This window comes from Nesoenas mayeri (assembly GCF_963082525.1).
Source record: "Nesoenas mayeri genome assembly, chromosome: 23".
Lineage (NCBI taxonomy): Eukaryota > Metazoa > Chordata > Aves > Columbiformes > Columbidae > Nesoenas > Nesoenas mayeri.
This window is the reverse complement of record NC_137574.1, coordinates 304,412-327,713: the sequence shown is the minus strand read 5'-3', so window position 1 is coordinate 327,713 and position 23,302 is coordinate 304,412. Positions and strand designations below refer to the sequence as shown.

Sequence of the window (23,302 nt, the reverse complement as noted above, 5' to 3'; positions counted from 1 at the left end):
CCTTGGCTTTTTGTCCTCCCCTTTGCCTTATAACCATCTTTGCAATAACGAAACACATTTACCAGGAGGTTGCCTCAAGGAGGTTCTGACGGTCACCTCCAGCCCCTGGCTGTGTTCGCATCCCCACAAGAGCGCTTCATGGGGTTAAATCCATCCCTAACGCCAACCCCCTAAAAATGAAGCTTCAGAAGCCTCAAAGTCTTGTGCCATAGGGAAAACAGCATCCCTGCGGGATGAGGAGACCTTTCTTGAAGGAAGACGCACATGCTTTGGGCTCAAATGCTGTTGATAAGTCTCCTTCTCTCTGTTTTTGATCTTTTGTTGCAGCAAGCATTCCTTTCACACCCACGCACACCCCAGCGTCCTCAGCCATTGGGCTGCCGGCGCATCCGTCACACTTTCCGTCGGCCAAAGTAGATACACATTTCCACTGCTTCCATTCCTCCTCTCCTCTGGTGTTAACAGCCAGCACAAACAAAGGGCCCGAACATCCATCGCCCCATTAAATTGTTTTCATTTGTTTCTTGTGCCGCAGTTGGTTTGGGTTAGAGCGTTCGTGTCGGTGCCTGGGGCCCGCAGCTGATGCAGTAACCGTGTTCCGGGGGGGGGATGGGCTGGCATCGCGGTGGGCACCCATGGAAGACTTTCTGCTCAGCTTGGGCTGCAGGCTGGAATTTGGAGGGGTTTACACGCAACAGTGGGCAACGTGGAGACTTTCTGGGTGAACGGAGGGAGAAAATCCCTGGGGAGCAGCTGGGACGAGGGCGGCTCATGCTCCAGCCAGAGCCTGGGGAGCTCAAACCTCTCTCTCTCACCCCACTTCGTCTTTTCTGCTTCACCAAAGGAAATGGGGAAAACTGTCAGCTCAAATGCTAGCTGAGCTTTTCCCAATTTCAAACAGATGTTGGGTTCGTGGCTGGATTTGGGCAGAAAGCTCTTGCTTTCTCCACATTTGCTGCCCATACCTAGCCGGGGATGCTGGCTCTGAACCGCAGCGGCTGGTTGTTCCTTTAGCTCACAAGAAGGTCTCAGATCTCACCACGGGGGTGAGGGACGACGTTCCGCACCAGCCCGTTCTCCCTGGCCTGTCCGCCCGTCTGCCCCACCAGGAGCGTGTGCCGGTGACTCACAGAGCCCGGCTCCTGCAGCTGGTGGGAAAACCTTGGCTCTTTCTGCAAAGACACCGAGGCAGATGTTTGCCGGCGGTCTGGCGGCAGCCCGTGGTCCCGCTGCCACGGCTGCGCGCCGCACACAGGGACAGGTTCGGGCCGTGGTGGCATTGCGACACTGCCCAGTGAGGACAAGCATCCCTCTTGCACAACCACATCTGTCTCATCTGCCTTCTGCCCCTCGGCCATTTCACTTCAGCTGTGTCTCACAGGGTTAACTTGAGGGGTTCAATTCATGCCCAGGACGGGAGAAAGACCTGTATGTGTCCTGGCAAGGGGATCCCAAATTGTATCATCACCTCTGAGCGGTGAGTGGTGGGGACACAGGGGGCTCAGTGGGGCCCATACGGGTACTGCGTGTGACTCAGCACCACACCTTGTGAGTCACTGCAGCTTCCTGGTGCACCCAGAGTTTTCCCTTCCAGGTCCCTCCTGGCAGCACCGACCCAGCCCAGCCCCGTGCCGGCGGTGCCGGCGCTGCCTCACGTGGCTGCCGGCCCTTCTCCGCCGGCACCGGCTCCCCCAGCACGTGCCCGTGTGTCACCAGTGCCCCGGGTGCCAGGCTGCTCCTCGGGGACACAAACGCTCCCAGCCAGGTCAGACTCCGTGGGTGGGGAGCCCAGGATGTGAAAAGACAACGTAGGCACAACACGGCCACTCATGCCAGGGCAACATCGGGCAGAACGGGGGTTTGGTGCCCATCGGGCCGGGCGGTGGGTCCCTCACCAGAAGTTTGGGCAGAGCCCAGCCACGCACGGGCTCTGTGCACGCACAGAGGGATGAGGAAATGCAAAGTGGGAAGACCATCAACCCCCCTCTCGCTGAGACCAAGCTACAAAATACAAACCAGAATCTGAGAAAAAAAAAGGAGGATGAGTTTCCAGGATCTGAGTCCAAGAAACGTCTCAAAGGGATGAGATTGGGATCACAGTCAGCCTCATCTGCTAAATATACCCCAAGCCTGACTCTGCCATCAGCCTCAGACCAGTGATCTGCGCCCGGTTTACCCAGAGGGGATGGCAATGGCCAGATGAGTGTCCCAGGGGGCTCTGGGGGCTCCATGCACCTCGAGCCACCCTGGGAACAATTGTAGCCACAAGCATTCGCTGCCAGAGGTGGAAATGGAGGGAGCTGAGCAAGATGGTGATGCAGGAGCATCCACTGGGCACCGGCACGCAGCCCCGGTGCCCCGGCACAGGCGCTACTCGCAGGCCAGTTTCCCGTCAAAGCTGGAGAGGGCGATGGCGAAGGCTTGCACAGCACAGAGCGGGTAGTTGTAGTCCATGGTAAAGGCATCGTCCGCCACACGCCCAAACTGCATCACGATGTAGTCGGCTGTGGAGAGAGGGAGGGGACGGCTCTGGTTGGCAGGGAGGGGGCAAGTAACCGGGATGTCAGCTCTGCGCCCATCCTGCCCTTCTCCCAGGGGACCCGCACAGCCGCATCCGCCCCGCACCGAGCTCTGCTCACAGCTCATGCCAGCTCAGCACATGTACCAAAAAGCATCATTTTCCCATTGCATGATCCAGGACAGAACCGTGACACCCTTCCATGCCCCCAGCGCCCCCCCCGGGAGCTGCAGCCCCCCACTAGGGACAGGCACCCTGCTCACCCCCCATGGGACTGCTGCTACCGGAGGGCGGGTGACAGGAAATCTGTAAAAATAACCAGGGGCCCCCCGAGAGGTTTTTTCTGTCCTGTAACCCAACACCTCGGCGGACGAAGGTTTGTGACTGCACCAGACAGGTGACGAACGGCCGCGGGGACAGAGCCGCTGCCACTCCGGAGGGCCCGTCCCTGAGGCACAACGCACCCCGCGGTGCGAGCGCTGCCAGCGTGCGCCGCACGCCGGGGTGACGCTGCGGGGCGAGCGGGGGCTGCAGTGAGATGGGGGCAGCTCAGCGGCCCCGAGGATTTGTCCTCCCCTAATCTGCCTGGCAACAGGTGACCGCGCGCGCCCTCTGCCGGCGCCGCTCGCGCCGTCCGCCACACCCCCGGCCGGGACGGGCGGGACCCGGGGCCCCCGCGCGCGACACGAGCGAACCTCAGCGAGACCCGGGGCACTGCGAACCTCAGCGAGACACGGGGCACTGCGAACCTCAGCGAGACACGGGGCACTGCGCCCCACAGCCCCGCCGCCAAATCGCCCCACCGCCAAACCGCCCCGCCGCCCCATCGCCAAACCACCCCGCCGCCAAACCGCCCCATCGCCAAACCGCCCCACCGCCAAACCGCCCCACCGCCAAACCGCCCCACCGCCAAACCGCCCCACCGCCAAATCGCCCCGCCGCCCCAACCGCCCCATCGCCCCATCGCCAAACCGCCCCGCCGCCCCAACCGCCCCGCCACCCCAACCGCCCTGCCCGCTCCTCCCGCCTTACGGTCGCTGCCGTGGACGATCTGGAAGTTTTTGACCGAGGCGTGGGTGACCCGGCCGTGGAAGTTGAGGACATAGGACTGGGTCTCGTCGTTCCACACCGGTGCCTTGTTGTGCAGCTCTATCACGTTGTCCATGTTTTTGTTCTGCCATCGCATCAGGAGACCGTCGTTATCCTGGGGAGGGTGAGAGGGGCAAGAGCAGGGTGGGGTGAGCCCCCCAGGCCCTGCCACCCGCCATGGCGTGCCCAGGAGGAGCCTCCGTGGCAGGATCCAGCTGGGACGTGAAATCCAGCATGGAGAACAAGACACAGACCCCATGTCTGCCTCCTCCCGGGGAAGTGCCTTGAATTTCAGGGACACCTGGAGGCGTTTCCATGCCCCAAAACTGATAAAATCCAAGGTAAACGCCAGCAAATCCAGCCCTCAAGGAGTTTCTCCCAGTCTGGCCCCTGACTTACATTTCGAGGCCGGATGGGCACCCTCTCATTGTCAGCGTTCATCCCGGGGATGATGACTGTCATCTTCCGGGGGCCTTTGAACCCTAAAACATTGGTCTCCTACAAGAGAAGCCCTGTCCATAAAACCAGTGGCCGCCATGGGCTGCAGCCTCTCGCCGGCAGCAGAATGAGGGCTCAGGGATGGATCCAGCCCACCCTGCATCGCTTCGACCCCCCAGGGCAGTAGCCCAGTGATAGGGTGCAGGTCCGGACCCCCTTGCCACCTGCCCAGGAGGTCCTGGCGGGGTCCCTGTGCTGCTGCTTACATAGACCACGGCTGAGAGCTCCTGCCGCACGTTGGACCAGTCGGCGTTGGCCCTGTCAGGGTTCGCACCGTTGTCAAACACCGTGAACTTCGTACCCATCAGGTTGGATCTGCAGCCAAGGGCAGGAGATGACCATGGCCAGTGCCACTGCATGCCCGCCAACCCCCCTTGACTCCACTCCCCCAGGAACAGCCCCAGCTACCAAACCCGTACGCAGCCCCTGCCAAAAGTCAGTCTTCCCACCCTTTAGCTATTTGCAGGGGTTCAGGACACCTCTAAATCGGGGTGTTATAGGTGTCACCACCACGGGGACCCCCCAGCATTGCTGTGTGGCTGCCGGAGGTGCAGCAGGCCAGGACTTGCTGGGTGCTACTTGTAGCCATGACCTGTCTGCCAGGAGGAACCAGACCAGCCTGTTTTCCCCTCCTGGCCCCCCGACACTCCCCGGGTCAGACCTGGCAGTGGGAAATGCCGAATTTAGCCTCCTGCCTGACCCCACCATCGCTCAGAACAGCCAGCAACCTGGGGAGCAGGAGTGGGGTGCTGCAGGAGTGGGGTGCTGCAGGAGTGGGGTGCTGCAGGAGTGGGGTGCTGCAGGAGTGGGGTGCTGCAGGAGTGGGGTGCTGCAGGAACGGGGTGCCGCCTCTGCTCCTACCTCAACTTCCCAATGAAGTTCTCTCCCCCTCGCGACAGGTCGGTGGGGTCGATGGAGATGAGGTAGTTGGAGGTTTTGCTCTTCTTGCGTTTCCTCCCAGCGAGCAGGAACACCTGGGAGGGCGTGGGACTGCGTGGGGACGCGGCATTGCCATTGGCGCTGCTGTCCCCAGCTTGCCACCCCACTGTGCTATTTGTGTGAGGCTTGGCCCAACAGGTCACTGCTATGACCTTGCTCAAGTCATGGAGCAAAGCTGAACCCCAAAATACTGGGGGCGCCCACACCCCCACCCCAGCTCACCTTCTTGTCATTATCCAAGTGGAGGTAATAGGTGGGGTAAAGCCCCCGGTCCATCCCCTTCTTGTCCCGTGTCACCCGGCACTTGACGGTCACTCCCTGTGGTGCTGGTCGGAGCACGAACTCCTCCAGGTTGTCCACCTCGATGACAGGCGACAGGGCCCTCTCCTCCTTCACCTGTGACGTGACAGGGGGTGGTGACCCTCAAACCAAACCTGCCAAAAGCTCCCCTCCTTTCCTTGCTCCTGATTCCCCTTGGGCTGCAGCTCTGCAGCTGGTCGCTTTGGGCACAGTGCTGCAGCGGGTTTCCCAAGGGATGCTCCAGCCCCTGACCCGCCCTGGGCAGAAGCAGCTGCCGTCCCTGCCATCAAGGGGACCCCTGCAGCTCCAGGGAGTATTTCGTACCTTCTTTGATTTCTTCCCTTTCCCCTTCTTGTTGGAGTTTTTCTGCGGGGTCTCTGGGGTCTCCTCCTCGCTCTCAGCCGCTTTGGGGGGAGCTGCAGGCAGGAACGGGCAAGGCACGGGAGGCGATGAAGAGTCTGACTCCTCTGAACCCCAAAACTGAGCTCAGCATAGACCCATGCCAACGCCATCCACCAGAACACCCCTCTCCGCAGCCAGGCTCACCCCCCGCCCCGTGAGCCCTTGTGGCACCTGGGTCCCACCTTTCTTTTTGGTTTTCTTCTCCTTGGGGGGATCCCCCCCAGTCTGGAAGAGGGACACCGGGTTTTTCTTCTTCTCTGACCTGATGGGTTTGGTGCTGGAGTCAGAATCATCCTCCTCATCACTGGTGCTGATGGCTGGGGGTGGACACAGGGGACACCATCGCTCAGCACCGGGTGCTGTTGGCTTGGGGTGGTGTTGTGAGGCAGCAGGACTGTCTGCCCCCACCGACTCACCCCATACCTTTCTTGCTTTTCTTCTCCTTCCTCTCCCCGTTCACCTGGAACATGGACATTGGCTCCTTCTTGGTGCTTTTGGCAGATTTGGCTTTGCCGTCGGGGTCGTTCTTCTCTCCTGGCGGGACAGAGGGGATGGTAAGTGGCTGCACAGGTGGGTGGGGACGGGCAGTGACAGGGGACAGGGAGGTGGCAAGGTGGGGGCAGCAGGAAGGCGTTATGGGGAGTGGGCAATTGCCCTGCAGCCCCCCGAGCCTCCCGGGACAGCAATGGGGATGGGGCGCAGGTGGTCCCTTCATCCCAGCAAGGACAGACACAAGTGACAATGGGGCTGGGCTCAAGCCGTCCCCTTCCCCCAGGCACTTACCCTTTGGCTTCAGCTTCTTCTCCCGGCTCTCGCCCGAGGGAGGCTCTTTGGGGAGCTTCTTCTTGAGCTTTTTTGGTGGGTCTTTGTTCTCCACCTCCTCTTCCTCTTCCTCATCCTCTGAGTCCTCAGCCGGCTCTACCCAGAGGGGACACCACGGCATCAGCAATGCGAGCACGCTGTGCATTGAGGGGACCCGCACCCCGCGGCTTGTGAGCAGGGAACATCCCTCAGCAGCGCCGGCCGGCCTGGGCACCCATCCCACCAGGGGCAGGGTGCTGGGCCCACCGCGGCGGCCAGCGGCGTGCTGGACGTGTCCGGCGCCGGACGCAGCGCACACGGTCACATCGCCATCTCGCGGCTGCAGCCCTGGGGTGTGGAACCGAGGGGCGGGGAGGGAGCCTCTACTTTTTGCCCACCCCATCTTTTTGCTCCAGAGACATGTCTGGTGTGCTGGTGGCACCAGCCGGCTGGCACCGCAGCATTCCCAGGGACTGTGTCCCCACGCAAGCCCAGCTCTGCAGCCAGCACCGCGCACGCAGCTCCTCTGCCCCTTCCCTCCCCTGTGTGTAGACGGGGTTTGGCCAAAAAGCTCCCCGGGATGTGCAGAGCCCCTGTAGACACCAGGACCACGGATGGCAGCGGCAGGACATGGTGCATGGGGACATGAGGTGCCACGAACGGGTGCCTGCAGAGAGGTGGGTGCTGCCCCCCCACCTTGCTGCTTCTTGGGGCCCTTGGCCACACGGGAGCGGGAGGTCGGGCTTTCCTTCTTCTTCCGAGGCTCCCTGGTGAATTTGGAGAAGTGGTCCTTGTCACTCTCCTCCTCCCCCTTCTCCTCCTTCTTTTTCCTCAGCTTCTTCACCCCTGTGCATTTCAGGAGATGCCCGCGATCGAGAGCACCGCAGGTGCACCCTGAGGCGGGCGAAGACCAGCATGTGCCCCCATTTCCGTGGGAGCTGGGGGGGTCCACGCTTACCCTGTGCCAGGGCACGGCGCTCCTCTGCAGCGCCCGCCTCGTCCAGCTTCTTCACCCGCGGGCGCCGGGGCTTGGCCTCGGGCTCCAGCACAGCGTCCTGCCGCTTCTTTTTCACCTTCTGCCCCTGCAGAGCGGTGCTGCAGAGACAGCGCCGCCCTTAAGCCCCCTTTCCCTTTGCGAGGCAACCGCTGCTTATACAGTACCAGTTCTCTTCCCAAGATACGGCCAGGCTTTACGCCAGCCCCACGTGGAAGCAGGGACCCGTTCCAGGGATGGGGACACGTTTTTGCCTTAAAACGAGTCATTAGCAAACGAGCAACTTACCATGGGGCAGCCACCCAGGGAAGGCAGAGGAAGGAAAAGAGAAAGTCTGTTAGCAGAGCCAGGAGAGCACCGGCTCTGGGGCAGATAGCCATGTGCCAGCTCCAGGGACAAGGGACATGATGCTGGCACTGCCCCAGCACCATGGACCACACCAGCATGGAGGGACAAGCCACGCTGTGCCATGGGGACTCCAGCGAGAGCCACCCGGGCACTGGCTCATCTGCCGACGGGCGTTGCAGGGCGCCTGAGCCGGGACGGGACAAGGGCGGGCAGCCTGGCTCCGCACCTCCATCTCCTGCTCCTGTGAGAGGTCCCGCGGAAGGCAAGGAGCTGCGGGGCCACGGCGATGGAGGCCAGCAGGAGCGGGGAAGAGGGGGATTAGGCACAGCGCACCTAATCCGGGTTAGCTGGGCCTATTAATAACCCTGATTTACCAAATACAGAGCATGTAGGGCAGCACTTGGCTCCAGACAGGAGATACTTGGGGAGTGTCAGGTCCAGGCCCCTCAGAAGGTGTTTTAAGCAAATCCAGTTGCACCAGGGCACCCACCACCCAACAGAACATCTTCCTCTTCACAGGGGCCTCTGTCCCAGCACAGCGGGTGAAGCTGTTTTGCAAAAGGGGCATCCAGCTGGATCCCAGCAGGATCCCAGCACTGCAGGTTTGGGGTGGTGAAGCTGGGGGGTCCCATGGCAGATCTCGGAACTTGCGGTTTCTTCCATGTCATCAGCTCACATCGAAAAGCTCCTTCACATCCTTTAATCCCTTAAGCAGCTGGGGAGGACAGCCACTTGCTTTGTTACTTAATGAAGCCCTTGAGGAGGGGGTGTTGATTAAATCAGGAGGTCAATGAAATTGCAGACCCCTCCCAGGGCCGGCAGCACCCAAGGGCTGTGCCGAAATACACCGAGGGTGGTCTGGCCTTTCCAGGTCACAGTCTGGGGAAAGTGAATCACGGTTGACGGCTTAACTGAGAGGCTTAATTAAGTGTTAATTAGGGACTGAGAGCCCACCTCATGGGGTGATTTGAAAGGATGGAGAGAGGGTTTGGAAGGATGCACAAAGGAGCAGCTGCTCTGGAGCAGGGGCCCCCAAAAGCTCATGCCCTCCTGGGGCTGCAGCACCCCAACAGAGCAGCCTGTCCAGTGCCATGTTGGTCTTGGTGCGGGGACGGGGTCTGAGGATCTCCGGTGGCCCCAGCCCTCGGGGACAGGCTGCAGCAGGGGACGGCGGCACCAGGGACAGGGTGGGAAGGGTTTTTTCTCACCTGCTTGGGCTTTTGCTGGTGGGGGCTGCCCAGGTCCTCGCTGGGGCTGTGGGGCACAGAAAGCAAAGGGGTGAGGGCTCTCAGCCCTCTGCAGTTCCTGGGGGGGGGGCAAAACCTGCCAGCTGAGTGACACCCCAGTGTCCGGGGGGTGGGAAAGGTCAACCCTTCGTTTGGCTCAAGCAGCTCCCCCGGCCTGCACTGGGTCAAGCTCAGCGTGGAGTCCAGGACGGGCTCTGCCGTGGCCAGGGGTGACAGCAATGAGGTTAATTTTGGGACCCCCTCCCCCAACAGACACTTTGCCTCTCTGCAAGCCCATGAAGCACCATCACACCACGCGCCTGAGCAAAACCTGATAAACCAGCTCATTAAATTCCAGTTAAACAGAAAATAACAGAAAAAGGCATTGGAGGAGCCAGGACCCAGCGGGGATGCCTGCCCATCGCCCCCCCGCGCGGGTCGCATCCTGCCCTGGCACCCACCTGTCAGCAGCCCAGACCTCCCGCAGGATCTCGGTCTGCAGCGGCATGGCCGCGGGCACGGGACGGCTGCCTGCCCGGGCACCGGCGCTGCTCCCCGGGCACCGGCGCTGCTCCCGGGCACCGGCGCTGCTCCCCGGGCACCGGCGCTGCTCCCGGGCACCGGCGCTGCTCCCCGGGCACCGGCGCTGCTCCCGGGCACCGGCGCTGCTCCCGGGCACCGGCGCTGCTCCCGGGCACCGGCCGCGCCGAGCAGGATCGGCTCAGCCAGCTGCACCAGCCCCGGGGAGGAGGAAGAGCAGGTGAAGGAGATGATTAACTTTTTATTTCTCCTGAAACTCGGTAATAGGATTTCAGGGGCTGTCGGCCAGGCCGGCAGGGAGAGCAGCTGGCACGGCAATAATCCCAGGAAAAGAGGGCCCCGCGGCGGGCACAGGGGCACGGCTGGACCCTGGGTGCCTTTTGCGGGTGCACAGCTTCCCCCCTTGCTGGGTGGGATCCCTAGCCTGGGCACAGGATGCTGCCTGACCTCCTTCGGGGTTACCCTCCCTGCATGTGTCTCTTTTCCACCAGAGAATGTCACCTTGGGTATAGAAAAGCAGGATTTGGGCTGTTTTGCAATGCCAAGGGCTTCCCTGTGGGTCACTGCTCTGCTCTGACCTCCGTCCCATGTCCCCGGGTCCCTGTGGCTGACGGGTTTCGCACCCTGCCCGCTGTCACTGCCTCCTCATTAACAGCACTTAACACTTCGCTGTTACTGTTCCCTTCCAAAGCCGCCGCAGTTGCTCTCTGGTTGCAAAGCCGAACAAGCCAAGTGTCCCCACCAGCCCCTCAGCCTTGCCCAGCGCACCACAGACACCCCAAAAATGCCCTGGCGCCGTATTTCCCACCCTGTGCCCAGTGCCACTAGATGGCATTTGAACACCGCACACCGGGACCCGCCGGCACCGCGAAGGTTCTGATTCCTTTGTACAAAATGTTCCCAGTACAAAAGTCTCTAAACCGCATCTCATCACCTGCCCGGGTTTAATTTCTGTTCCAAGGAGGAGAAAAGCGCCAAAGCAAAATAAAGCACAAATCTGCTTAAAAACAGGGGGAAAGCCCAGAACCGCAACGCAAGGGCTTTTTGTTGTGGTTGTTTTTTTCTGTAGAGGGTTGTTTCCTATGAAAAGTGTTGTCTGGGCTGCCCCCGCGCTGGAAGCACAGCCAGGGCCCCCGGCACGCCGCTCGGGCAGCTCTGGAGCAGGGGGTGCCAGCCCCCCCCGGCCCCGGGGAGCGGTGGCGCTGATGAGAACGGCAGCGTCGCCCCGGGGACACCAGCAGCTCCTGAAGGCACCTCCCGCTGGAGCCCGGACACCGCCGGCCCCCGGAGCCCGGACACCGCCGGCGGCTGGAGCCCGGACACCGCCGGCCCCGGGAGCCGGGACACCGCCGGCCCCCGGAGCCCGGACACCGCCGGCCCCCGGAGCCGGGACACCGCCGGCCGGGGCAGCAGGCCCTGCTCCCCCCAGACCTCCCGCGCTGCACAGGATCCGCAGAAAAAGCACTTTGTATGTTTTTTTCTTCAGTTGTTTATTTTCAAGCTCCAAAAGGGATATTACAAAGAACAGACAGGAAAAATACCAACCGGAAAGCTGTTCTCACGCGGTAGTGACGGCATCCCTTCAGGACGGAGGGGGCCAGTGGCCGAGGTGGCAGCAGCACCAGCGCGGGGACACGTGCCCCATGCACGCCGGGGTTCCCCCTCACCACAGGAAAGGTGCTCGCTGCCCAACTGTAAACCCAGAGCAGCAGCTCCGGCCCAGCCACCTGCTTTCTGAACCACGTCAACCTGCGGCTTTTTTCCCTGTACAGACCCCAAACAAGCAATAAAACTCTCATCTACAGATGGGAGCTGAGGGATGGGGCACAGGCTGCCAACTGAGCACCTGTGAGCAGCAGAGCTGGACAGGAGGCTCTGCCCTCCGAGGACAAAGAAACCATCTTCTTCAAAAGGTAAAATTCCCCACAAAACAGCGCTTTAAGGGCAAATCACATTCCTGCACTGAGAGGCTGCAGCAAAGGTGGGGGGGTCCTCACCCGCACGCTTGGCTCCACATCGCAACCCCTTCGGCCACAGGCAAGAAGCCACCAGGAGAGCGAAAAAGGTTTCCCCCCCAACCCAATCGGTGAGCGAGCTGCCGGGTGCTCTGGGCCCCGTGAGCCAGCCCTGGGCTGTACGAGCCCACGTGCCCATGGAGGCACCGTGGCACCTGGCGCTGGTGCCGGAGCAGCGCCATCATGCGCTGGGTACAACCGGAGGCAGCGCTGCAGCGTGCAAGGAGCATCTCCTGCGTCCCAACGCGCAGCAGAGGACCTGGGATGCTGCACCGACCGCTGACACGGAGCCAATGGAGTCAGGATGAGTTGTCTATGGAAACCTCCCAAGAGCCAAGAGTTTCAGTTTTGTGGTTTTTCCTCTCCGTTTAAAAGCTATTTGTTCCACGTGCGGTGGTCCCACGGCGCTCTGCCACCCCCACCCCCCGCCGGGTGCACCCAGGGCAGTGGGATGGGGTTTGTTTTTCTTTGTGAGGTGCTTTTTACTTCCACGATCACACGAACTGTAACAAGCTTTACAAGAAAACACTGGCGTGTTCCGAGGTCTGGCAGCAACCTTGTTCTGCATGGGCCGAGGGCAGGAGGCTCTCCACTCCTCTCCTTCTCCATCATACATGTCCTTCAGCCTCTTCATCTTTGGCACCAGGAGTTTCAGGTCCCTTTTCAGAAGCTGGCTTCTCTGCTGCTGTCTTGACCCTGGTTTTGCTAGCTGCTTCCTGGAAAAACAGCAGATACAGCACACGGAGTTGGCAACAGGAGGAAGAGGCAGCAGGCGGGTGACAGCGATGCTGGGAATGGATACAGGCAGCCAAGCCTGCAGGGCCAGCAGAATCCTCCCCTTGACTCCCCCGCCCTCAACCCCCGCCGCCGCCCCGCAGGCTCCTGCTCGCTCGGCTCAGCGGCCGGCGGAGGTTGCGCTGCGTCGGCCCAGCGCTGGAGACGGGACCGCGCTGCAGCTGCGGCACAGGAGCACCGAGGCACCGCGAAGCCCCGCGCCTGCTCCAGCAGCACGTGTCCGTGTCCCCGCGGCGCCGCTCCCTGCCCCCAGCCCGCGGACCCAACGTACTGCTGCCCAGTCTGCACTGCTCACTTATTCCACAGCCTCAGCCTCCAGGCACCAGTTCAGAAGAGATGACACTAAAAATGACCTGCACAGACAGCTTGCAAAGCTGTGTCTGCTCTCGTTACAGAACACCCGTTTTGTTCAGAGGAATTTTGGATGAGAGCCTGTTACAAGACAGCGACCTCTCCGCAGAAGCGGAGGAGCAGGCTACTGCCTTACCAGCTTCAGGAAATCCATCCTATCATGCCTCAAAATACCCCTGGCCTTGCCAGAGACAGGATGACATTTCATTTTACCAGCAACCAGGAGTCATCAACAGTCACTAGCTGGGAACAGCAGAATGAAGTACAAATGGCAACCCTGTTATCAGCCCTCGGGAGCTCACACTGCAAACAGTTATTGATGACATCTAACAGCAGTCTCTGAGTAAGAGAGACCAAGAAATACACCCCTTCTTCCCACTGCAGCGGGCTCTATCCCTCCATCCTCAAACTGATCTGTTATTGAATTGCTTTTAACCCATCTTTTCCCATCACAAACCTGCTGAATATCCTTCGGTGCAAACTGCTGGATGTCAAAAAATGGGCAACACGCACCTTTGCATCCCTTTCCGCAAACTTTGCAAACATGTTGGCGTAGATCCTCCGGTCCCGCTCGTTGTGCTCCTTCGTCTTCTTCTGGCAGACAGAGATCTGGGATTTTGCTGCCTTGTTCTGTGGATTCACTTCTAGCACCCTTTGAAAGTCACATTTTGCCAGCTCGAACTCATTCATCAATAACCTGGCTTCGCCCCTCCGGTACAAGCCCTTCTCGTTGTCCTGGTCCAGTCCCAGCGCCTGGAAACACACAGGTCCCTGTGAGCAACTCGGGGATCCTCGAAAGCCCCCCCTATGGCTACAGCCTCACACAATCTGCCAAAAATTACGACGAGGCAGCTTCACGTCCCCGGTGCGCCTCCATCTTGCTCTACCAGAGCTGACGTGTCTCCGACAGCAGCTGGCAGGTCATTAATATAGTTCAGTTATTTCTATCTGCTTAAAATCCTTCTGAGAGCGGCAGGGTTGATAGGAGACAAATCCACATACAAGAAATCAGCTGTAAATGCTAAACCTGAGCCCAGAGGAGCACAGGGAGCTCACAGGCAAGGGAGCTGATGGATTAAAGGTGCTTTTGTCTCCCTGCTTTAGCAACGACATGATTTTCCTGCAGTGAAAGCCACATACGCCTCTCAGAGATTATTCCTCTTTTAGATTAAGGCCACTAGCTTTACCACATGCAAGATGCTTAAATCTAAGCCTTTTATGAAAGAATTCATAGTTTCCTAACAAAGACAAGGTTGCAGCTCTTTCAGGGACTGGCCAAGGCCCATCCCAGCGGCCGAGGGATCCACTGCAGCTCCAGCACAGTCTGCTCTGTCGCGCCCGGATCCAGCCGGGGCAGACCCGAACAGCATGTTGGGCGGGTGGTCGACACAGATCCATCCACCTGGATCTGATTTCGAAAGAAAAACTGTTGTGAGCACATGCCCAGGTGGACTCTGAACCCCCAAGGGAACTCCTGCTGCCGCGGTCTCCAAGCACATCGCGTCCACAGAGACCTCAAGGTGCAGAAGGGACGCCACCACCCCACTGCCATTTAGAAATTGCTTCGCATATGAAAAGAAATTCAAAACCCCCTGAACTCCCAGTGGAACATTTAGGAGAGGACGCTCCAACCCCCGGGCTTGTGCACATCTACCTTATCGCAGCACTCGACAGCTTTGGCGTACTCCCGTAGCTTCAGGTAGCACATGGCCAGGTTGAGGAAGGCAGCCAGGAGGAACGAGTCAGAGGCTTTCGACTCTTTCTCAGACAAGCCGTACTCCATTTCCAGCCAGGACACGATCTTGCCGTACTGAATCACCGCCTGCAGGTATTTGCCTTCCTGGGATGGAGCAAAGAAGAAGATGCTAGAGGAACCTGTGCTGACAACGCTTGGTCGGCTCCCAGAACATCCTGCAAACAGGTTATGAGTTTAACACGGTGTCTTACATAAACAAGTGAATGAAGGAGGATGCTGAATAGCTGCAGCCACACCGGGGCTTGGCTGGAGCTGCTGGTGTGCAGCCCCCGCAAAACGCCAAGCCGGAGCTTGTGCTCAAGCCCTGTGCAGAGCAGCGGGGGACCGGGGTGCTCTGTCCTGGGAATGGCAACCACCGAGCCCCTCGCACTAGCCCTGGCCACATCCAGCCCCGGGCAGGATCCGACCCGCCGTCCCGCTCCGCAGGCAGCGCACGTGCGCCAGGCAGCGCTGCGAAAGGAGGAATCTCAGGGAGTGAGGAAAAGGCGGAGAAGAGCAGGACTCGCCCTCCCCAGCACTGGGGGAACACAGCTGCTCCGACACCGACGGCTCTCGAGGCATTTATCTTACCATCACCCCAAACTTATTTCCAGCTCCCTTGCTCTGCCTCGCCACCCCTAAGTTTACAAACCTTGAAGTACATGGTGCCTTTCTGCTTGACGATGGCTGCCTGCTCCAGCTTCTCCTTGGTGTCCATCTCCCATGACTCCTTGGCCTGCAAATAAACACGCAGAGCAATCCCAGCGGGGCACGGCAACCCCCGCACCACCAGGACCCGTGGCCGCCGCAACTCCTCGGTAACGAGCAGGGCTCGTCAGGGCTGTACTACAGAGGATGGATCCGGCAGCTTCTTTAATTTGAGGGGCTGGGGAAGAACAAGCACTACGAGCACACACAGGGTGCATACCTGAAGCCCTTCACAACAGGGGAGCCCCTGCCGGGCTGGGGACTTCACCCCGAGCAAGGTGGTTTGCCCACTGCAACCCCACAGGAGAAAAATCCTGGCAAAAAATAAACCGCCCAGGGCAAGAGGAGGTTGGGGAGAGACACCCCCAGCAGCCGGGGCGGGCCGGGGCGGGCCGGGTGTGCCTGGCTCGGGCCAGGGGCGCGCGGAGGTGGCCCATGCACAGCAGACCCTGCCCCATCCCACAGGCGTCACCTCCTGCATCCTGGCCCCAGCCTCCCCAGAGAGCCGGCCCGGCGTGCCGGCCGGGCCCCTCGGGGCCCGCGGGACACAGGGACCGCGACCTGCGCAGCCGGAGAGGAGAAAAGGGAAAAATTAAAAGGAAAAAAAAAGCAAGCACGAGAGGAACAAGGCTAGGAACAAATAAGAGAACCAGCCTTGGACTCCAGCCAGAAAAATAAAACAAACCAACGGAGAACAACAAATTAAGAACACTAAGATCCTTGGTGACGTATCCACTTCAGCAGGGGCCAGGCTGCACCACACCAGGGACAAAGGGCGGACACTGCGAACGGACCCGCGTTCCGTGACCTCGGGAGCGACCAGCATGCTCCTGCCCTCACCTTTTCAAAGCTCTTCAGCGTGACCTCGTACACCAGCTCTGCATTTGCCTGGATGCCGTATTTCGCCTTCCCCGTCTCCCCGAAGCCGTATCTGAGCGGGCAGAAAGAGGCCATCAGAGGCGGCGGGTGGGGAATCTCCGTGTCGGCCACGGACGCAGGCCAGGGTTACTAATTCTGGTTTCACACTCAGCTCCATGCCGGCAGCTTTCCAACATTTGGGGGCCAGGGTGATGTTATTCTCTACGAGCAAAGACATCTGACAATATACGATGCATGATATATAGGGAATCATCCTGTTTGGCTGCATCAAATCTGTCTTTTTATACAGGTTTCTCTCCAGTGTGAGGACCCGGCCCTGGCAATTTACAGGGAGACGTTTTCCTTTCAGACACAGGACTTGGATAAAGCCCCTCTACCTAATTTTTAAAGCATCTTGAAACTCCTGCCTACGCGCTGCTGGACGTTCCTGCTGGCCCTGCCGGCACTGCTAACCCAGAGCTGTCCCAGGCAGTCCTGTTGTTGGGACCATCGTCTTCCACCAGTGCAGTAACGGCCCCAGGTGCTGGAAGCTTAAAACTAGACAGCACCCCCCAGAGATGGTCCCTACCGTGGCCCGAGGTACAGGACGCAGTGCTCTCCCCTCTGCATCTTCTCCAGGGCTTTGTCGATGCCGATGGGGATGTCGTGGTCCTCCCCTTCACCCACGACGAACTTCACGTCTTTGCAGTCGAACCTGGTGCCGCCGCAGAATCCCTCCAGGTGAACTGCAGGGAGAGGGGACGGGCAGGATTGCACCCAGAGCCACCCAAACCAAGCAAGGTGGGCTCCGAAGAAAGCACCTTATGAAGTGCCTTGCGAAGCATTATCTCCTGAAATGCAGCAAAGCTGCCAGCCCTGAAGGGGGAAGACACAGGGCTGGGGGCAGCCAAGGAGCCCCTGGTAAGCAGAGAGGGATGGGGAGGGCTTTGAAACATTGCTGAAAAGCAAGTCAGCCATATCTCATCTAACCAAGGACCAGACAACAGATAAACATCATGACTAATATGTTCCCCTCATACTCAGCTGCACAAGTCTTACTGGAACTGGATATTGCTCCTGGCATGCCGCCACGCAGAATTTATCACAGCGATTACAAATCTTCTATACAGTGCTATACCGCCTTGCCTTCTACCTTGAAAACAAGGCCTTGTTCTCCTGCCTCTAGGAACTCAAAGTACAAGATAAACATTTTTATTTATTTATTTATTTTTAATCTTCAACCCATAACCGTGCTGTTCCAGCCCCAGACGCCGGCAGAGGCGCAGCCGGCGCGGACACGGGTACCTGGCACATTCACCACCTGGTACTCCTGGCTGGGTTTCCACAGCAGGATTATTCTTATTTTATTTGATCCTGAAGACGTTCTGGGCTTTGGGGACAGTTGCATGTTCCCTGCACTCTGCTCGCAGGGTACAAGGCATAAGCACGTGGGTAGCCAAAAAGTAAAAGCAATTTCACAAGGAACACCTACGTAGCATTGAAAAAAAAAAGACAAAGCAAATCAAAAAAAGGTTTCGAGAGGAAAATTTCATGGTGGGCATCACAACTGTGCTTAAGGACTCTGCAGCCTGGAAGGACACAAGCTTTACTTTGGCTCGCCGCAGGGTAGAGATCGCCTGTGCAAGCACTGCTGGAGCACGGAGGGGAGGGACGCCTGGGAAGGAAACAACCCTGGGGCCAGGGGCTGCTCTCAGAGCCCCTCCAGCACCGCACAGAGCTGCAGGATGCGACCCGAGATTCCACAGGACACCAAGCATCTCATCCGGGGCAGCGGGAGGCGAGAGCAAACAGCCACCGCGCTGGACAGAGCCGAGAGGGTCCGGGCTCCGTCCAGGACCGCGGCAGCCTGGCCGAAGAAACCTGCCCCCTGCCCCGGACCCACGGAAAGTCCCTGCGACGGGACACAGGGACTAAGCAAGACCCCGTTCCCAGGGCAGTGCAGCCCCCCGACGTTATGCACGGCCTGAGGACGCTCTCCCCGCCGCGCCGTGGGACACTGAGCTCTGCCTCATCACCCCCAGCTCAAAACCAAGCTGGCTATTTTCTTAGGCATAGGAAAGTGGAAAATTGAGCCTAAAATACAGGTAACCCAGCAAGCTCACAGCACCATGCCATCTCCCTGTGTGTTTCCAGAATCCCTGACCCCTAAAGCAGCTGTTGGGCTCTCCCCGGCCCCCTGCCCCCCGCAGGATGCAGCAGTGACGGGAACATCCCGCGTTAGGGCGCGCAGGACGATGCTGCGATCCTTCCCTTCGAGGACAGTTCTGCTCTATGTTAATTGCACAAAAAATACACCAGGCGAAGGGGGAAAATCTCCACTCAGGTTTCCAGGAGCAGGTCAGCTGGTTGCAGTTGCTCTTGGATTACAGGGAAAAAAAAGCTGCTGAAGGAACATCACTCCGGTTGCAGCCCTGACTTATTGTTCTCTCGGTGCCTGCAGCGATTTTGTTTTTGAAGAGGAGAGAACAGAGTGTACCGAGTGCGGCTGGCACACGAACTTGATGTGCTGACAGCAATTTGTACTCAGATTAAAAACGAAGAAGGAGGAGGGGCGGGGGGAAAGGTTGTAACAAAAGCTGGAATGCCAGATTTCAACTACAGCCTGGGTTTTAGGGACCAGAACTACGAATTAGGGTCTGTAAAACTTAAAACCAGTAACAACGCTTTCAAGACTCCAGCCTGGAGCTGCTCATTTCTACAAGCACGGTTTCTTCCACACTAATTCCAGCAGCAACGCACCTCTCAAATACATGGCTGAGACACGCCATCGCTGCCCCCTGGTCACCGCCTGGCCCGAGGGAGAGCTCAGGTGAGCGTCCCGGGCGGCAGCGACCCGCCGCCCTCCCACCCCCCGCGCCCGTCCAGCCTCCGGGCGGAGGCGCCCGCGCCGCCTGCAGCGCGCGCAGGGCCAGCGGCCCCCGCCAGGAGAGGCGCCGCGGTGTTCGGGACGCGGTCGCCCCTCGAGCTCCCGCCGCAGGCAGACAGGCACTCACTTTCCACCGTAGCCCCTTCGTTAGGGTTGGAGTAACCTTCTCCCTTCCTCTTGATCCTCCGGATAATCCCTCCATCCTCAAACAAGTCCTCGCCTTTGAAGTCAAGCAGCTCAACCTAAAAAAAAAAAGGTGGGCAGAGCTTGAGGAGGGAAAAAGGAGTGGAGAAAAACAACAGAAAAGCCACAAAGCGGCATTTCACCCTCCCGCTGGAGAGCCAAGCCAGCTCACTCTCCATTCAGCTGACAAGCAGAAGTCGCTCATAAAAGCCAGCTCCAAGCCACAGCGTAATACACCCAATTTATTAGAAACTGGGACATATCCAGTACCTGAAGCATAACACAAAGTAACAGCAAAAATAGGTTTATTAACCTGTAAGGGTACAACAGGGCGGGCGCTGGAAGGTGCCGTGAAAGCTGCGCAGGGTCAGCATGGGCAGCAGCTTCCCCTTCATTCCCTGATGGGACCAGTTCTGACCCACAGCTCAGTCCCACTAGACTTGGAAGGACTAAGCTTTAATTTAGGACAGACCCATTCCTCCCTGCCCTCCGCCCCGTCCCGGGGAGCCCTGCCCAGCCAGCGCGCTGCGCCAAGACCTCGGCTTTCCTGCCGCCCCACGGCCCTGATCGGCTTTAGCACCCAGGGGCATTTCCCAGCTGCTTTCTCCTTCCCATGTGCATTTTTAAAGCGGGAATCTGCCCATTCCCCCCCCGGTGCTGGGGCTCTCCCAGCCAGAGTTCCAGTCCCGGCTCAGACACACATTTCTGAGAAAACCCTGGCAGCAGTTCCTGGAGCAGAGGGACACGTTTCAGGAATCCAAACTGGTTTTTTGGTTGTGGTTTTTGGTTTTTTGTTGTGTTTTTTCTTCTTTTTTAGATTTTTAAGCTGGCTGGCAAGGCAGGAAGGGAGCGAGCGAGCTCACCCACGCGCCAGCCCGCCGGCATCACTTGCCTCAAAAAGGAGGGTGGCGTTGGAGGGAATTTTGGGGGCGCTGCCAGCAGAGCCGTACGCGTACTCGGGTTTGCAGAGCAAGTAGCAGATCTCTCCTTTCTTCATGGTAGCCACCCCGATGTCCCATGCCTTGATTACCTGACCTAGGAGACAGACAGATGTCAGGCAGGAGGGAACAGCTGGCGGCCCAGGAAAAGCCCAGCCTGGGTGCTGCAAAGATGGCACCCCCAAAAAACACCCTCAGCAGTCACTTAAGGCAGGGCTGACACTGTCCATCTGTTCTGCAACAGGGTCTCAGCGCCCAGGATCATCCCAAACCCCCCAGAATCATCCCACCCCCCGGCTCGTCCCCGCGGATGGAGCCCCCGGCCAGCTCACCCTTGCCCAGGCTGAAGACAAAGGGCTCATTTCGATCACGGCTGGAGTCAAATTTTTTACCGTTGGCGAGTTTGCCTTTGTAGTGGACATACACCTTGTCCCCAATCATGGGGGACTCGTCTTCACTCCCAGGTCGTTTAATGATCTGAGAGAGAGAAACCAGAGAAAAAGAGGCCGTGGGACAGCCAAGGATGCATATGGAGAGCGAGAGATATAGATATATAAAGAGATAGACACACATACACACCTGCAGTTTTATATATACACACACACATGCATATATATATATATAAAAATATATACGCACGTACGCACGCATATACACCCCAGTGCTGCTCAAAACCAAAGGAAGGCTTGATGGGGAGACACTCAATTTATCCTTCCATCAGCCACCAAAAATGAGTCCCGAACCGGAGCTGCGGCGGAGGAGCAGGACAGGGCTGTGTGCAGACCTGCCGCGGCGCCGGGGAACGCGCCGCTCAGACCCGCCGGAGCGGCCGCCACCCGCGCCGCGGCCGCGCGCTCCACGTGCAGGGCTGGGTCACTTCGCCACTCGCTTCTTGTCAACACGTTTTATTTTCCAAATGCTACAGCCTGGAACACGCAGTTCCCAAGCGGAGCATGGAGCAGGGGAGGATGCTATTCTTAGAGGAAAGGTCCTATTCAACTACAGAAGAGCAAGAACTGGGGGGTAGAACTATCCAGAAATGGCCCTGAATATGAAAAACGGGTTGTGGAGCAGACTGGATGACTTCAGTAATGTGCTCTCTCTAGTGTCTGTGAGTCATGCACAAAAATGTTTTGTGGATTTACAGCTAATAATCTGATTAGGAAACACAATAGCAGCGAAATTCATTGAGCAGCCTGAAACCATCAGTCTCAAACACCACCCCATCCTTCCGTATGCCAAGTGATGCTCATCTCCTTTGCCTTCCAAATTTAAAAGAAGAAAAGAGTCCGACAGCCCTGGAAGCGCCCCATGGCCTATGGGCTGAGCACGCAGCCCACGGCCGCGGCCACACACCCCGGACACGGGACGCAGGACCCTCCCGGCAGCCCCCTCACCTTCAGGACCCCTCGGTCTCGAGCCGGTGTGATGTCCTCCCCGCGCTCGGCGAGAGCCACCGCCTGCACCTCCCCTTCGCCCTTGGCGGCCTCATCAGTGGTCATGGTCTCCTTGCATAAGCCCCGCACCTGGGGAGACACGGCGCGAAGCCCGTGAGCCTGGCAGGACCACGGGACGCGGTGCAAGAGGAAAGGGTTAAACAAAATCAGCTCTGCTGCAGAGCTGGGGCAGGAAGCTCCGCGCACATCTCAAGTGTGCAGAGCGGGAAATCCCTTCCCACAAGGAATTACCTGTTTGTCAGACACCCTGTTATTTGGAAAGCAGCACCTCAACCCAAGGCAAACCGTGTTTTCCCTTGCCCACCGAAAACACTCAAAGATGACAGACGAGGCTCCGAGTGTCCGGCAAGCGGAGCATCACTCTGCATGGGAAGACCCGAACAAACAGCAAGCGCCTTCTCCAAAAACTAAAGAAAACCCAGCACCAAAAGAATCCCAACCATTTGGGTTGCTGAAGAGAAAATTCACAGCAAGACTCGAAGAAATCGGGGTTTTTTTGGGCAAACTGCTGCCGCACTACGTTCCAAATATCACTATGTGAGCAGCCGAGATGCCAGAAAAGCCATGTTTTTCATCAAATGCAGACTTTTACCAATGCTGCCTGGTAAAAAGAGAACTGCCTATGGTTTAAAAAACATATTTCCTGATGATCTCCTTCAAACCATAAGGCTATTTTGGTAGCCAAACTGCTGTGCGACACATAATCAGGGAAACATGCAATGGAGAATTAGAAAGCGATGTATTTTTTAAGACATAAACCAGATCTATTAAAGTGACTGTAATTGCAAAACTTTCCCACAGCCTTTGGTGTGGAAGCTGACGTTAACCAGCAGGAGAAATTATTCATTCTGGGGATTCAAAAAGAGCAAAGAAAGGATGTTTTCAGCTCTACGGGCAGATAAGCCGCGCTGCAAGAACTGTGCTCCTCACACCCGGGAGGAAAGGGAAGAGCTGGAGCCCGGCCCCCCCGGCACAGGAAACCGCTGAGACACAAAGAGCCCTGCAATGGAAGAACCAAAGGGAAAAATAAGGGAACTACTTGTTGCAATGCTCAATTATGACCATCTTTGGTGTAATATTTAATGAGATTTTGTGTCTGCTCCCTTTCCCCTGTTCTGCTGAGGTTTCAGATCGTAACACCTAAAAAACACTAGAAAAGCAACTCTGGTGGTGAGACTCGTCATCTCATGGGTATTTATACCCTGGAAAACGTACCGTTGGTTACTTCGGAAGAAACCGTTGCCCTGAGGGCGGTGAGAGCCTGGCCCGGGCTGGCCAGAGAGGTGGCGGATGAGCCATCCCGGAGACACCCCAGGCCAGGCTGGACGGGGTCTGAGCAACCGGAGCCGGTGACGATGTCCCTGCCATGGCAGGGGGGCACTGGGGGGCTGGGGAGGTCTCTCCAACCCAAACCAGCAGCTTGCAAAAGAAGCGCCAACTCCTGGGGCAGAACCTGCCCAGGTCCACCAAGCAGCCATCGCTGGGATGCACAAGACAGACGGGGAGGTGCTGGCTCCAGCTTGCCGGTTGCTAAATCCCACCAAGAGACATCTAAAAATATATCACACGCATCCTTCTCATTATTTTTCTACGTAAGCAATTAGTAGAGTCATCCAGGGAAGCTGGCCAAGGCGAGCGGGAGGGGAGACGCTCTGCGTCAGAAGCAGTGGGAGGGATGGAGCCCACAAGACCAGCTATTAAGATGTGGTCCACATTATGA

At 58.5% G+C, this 23,302-nt stretch overlaps 2 protein-coding genes across 2 annotated transcripts; both read right to left on the bottom strand.

The window, feature by feature from the left end:
* Positions 1 to 2,370: 2,370 nt before the first annotated feature.
* TULP1 (TUB like protein 1) lies at positions 2,371 to 9,623 on the bottom strand (the record flags this gene model as incomplete). The annotated part of the gene is given in 15 exon segments (XM_080358189.1): positions 2,371 to 2,504; positions 3,551 to 3,722; positions 4,007 to 4,105; positions 4,312 to 4,420; positions 4,967 to 5,079; positions 5,267 to 5,440; positions 5,669 to 5,760; positions 5,929 to 6,063; positions 6,170 to 6,341; positions 6,343 to 6,401; positions 6,530 to 6,664; positions 7,244 to 7,393; positions 7,506 to 7,629; positions 9,098 to 9,143; positions 9,577 to 9,623. Coding segments are annotated over 15 exon segments (1,761 nt in total).
* A 2,655-nt stretch (positions 9,624 to 12,278) lies between these two features.
* FKBP5 (FKBP prolyl isomerase 5) lies at positions 12,279 to 21,660 on the bottom strand (the record flags this gene model as incomplete). Its single annotated transcript, XM_080358415.1, has 10 exons — positions 21,523 to 21,660; positions 20,458 to 20,602; positions 20,080 to 20,222; positions 19,132 to 19,246; positions 16,707 to 16,863; positions 16,100 to 16,190; positions 15,204 to 15,287; positions 14,471 to 14,656; positions 13,330 to 13,569; positions 12,279 to 12,386 (listed from the first exon to the last, which is right to left on the bottom strand). The coding sequence occupies exons 1-10, from the start codon at positions 21,625 to 21,627 to the stop codon at positions 12,279 to 12,281; spliced, it is 1,374 nt and encodes a 457-aa protein (XP_080214541.1). The 5' UTR covers positions 21,628 to 21,660.
* Between the last annotated feature and the right edge of the window lie 1,642 nt (positions 21,661 to 23,302).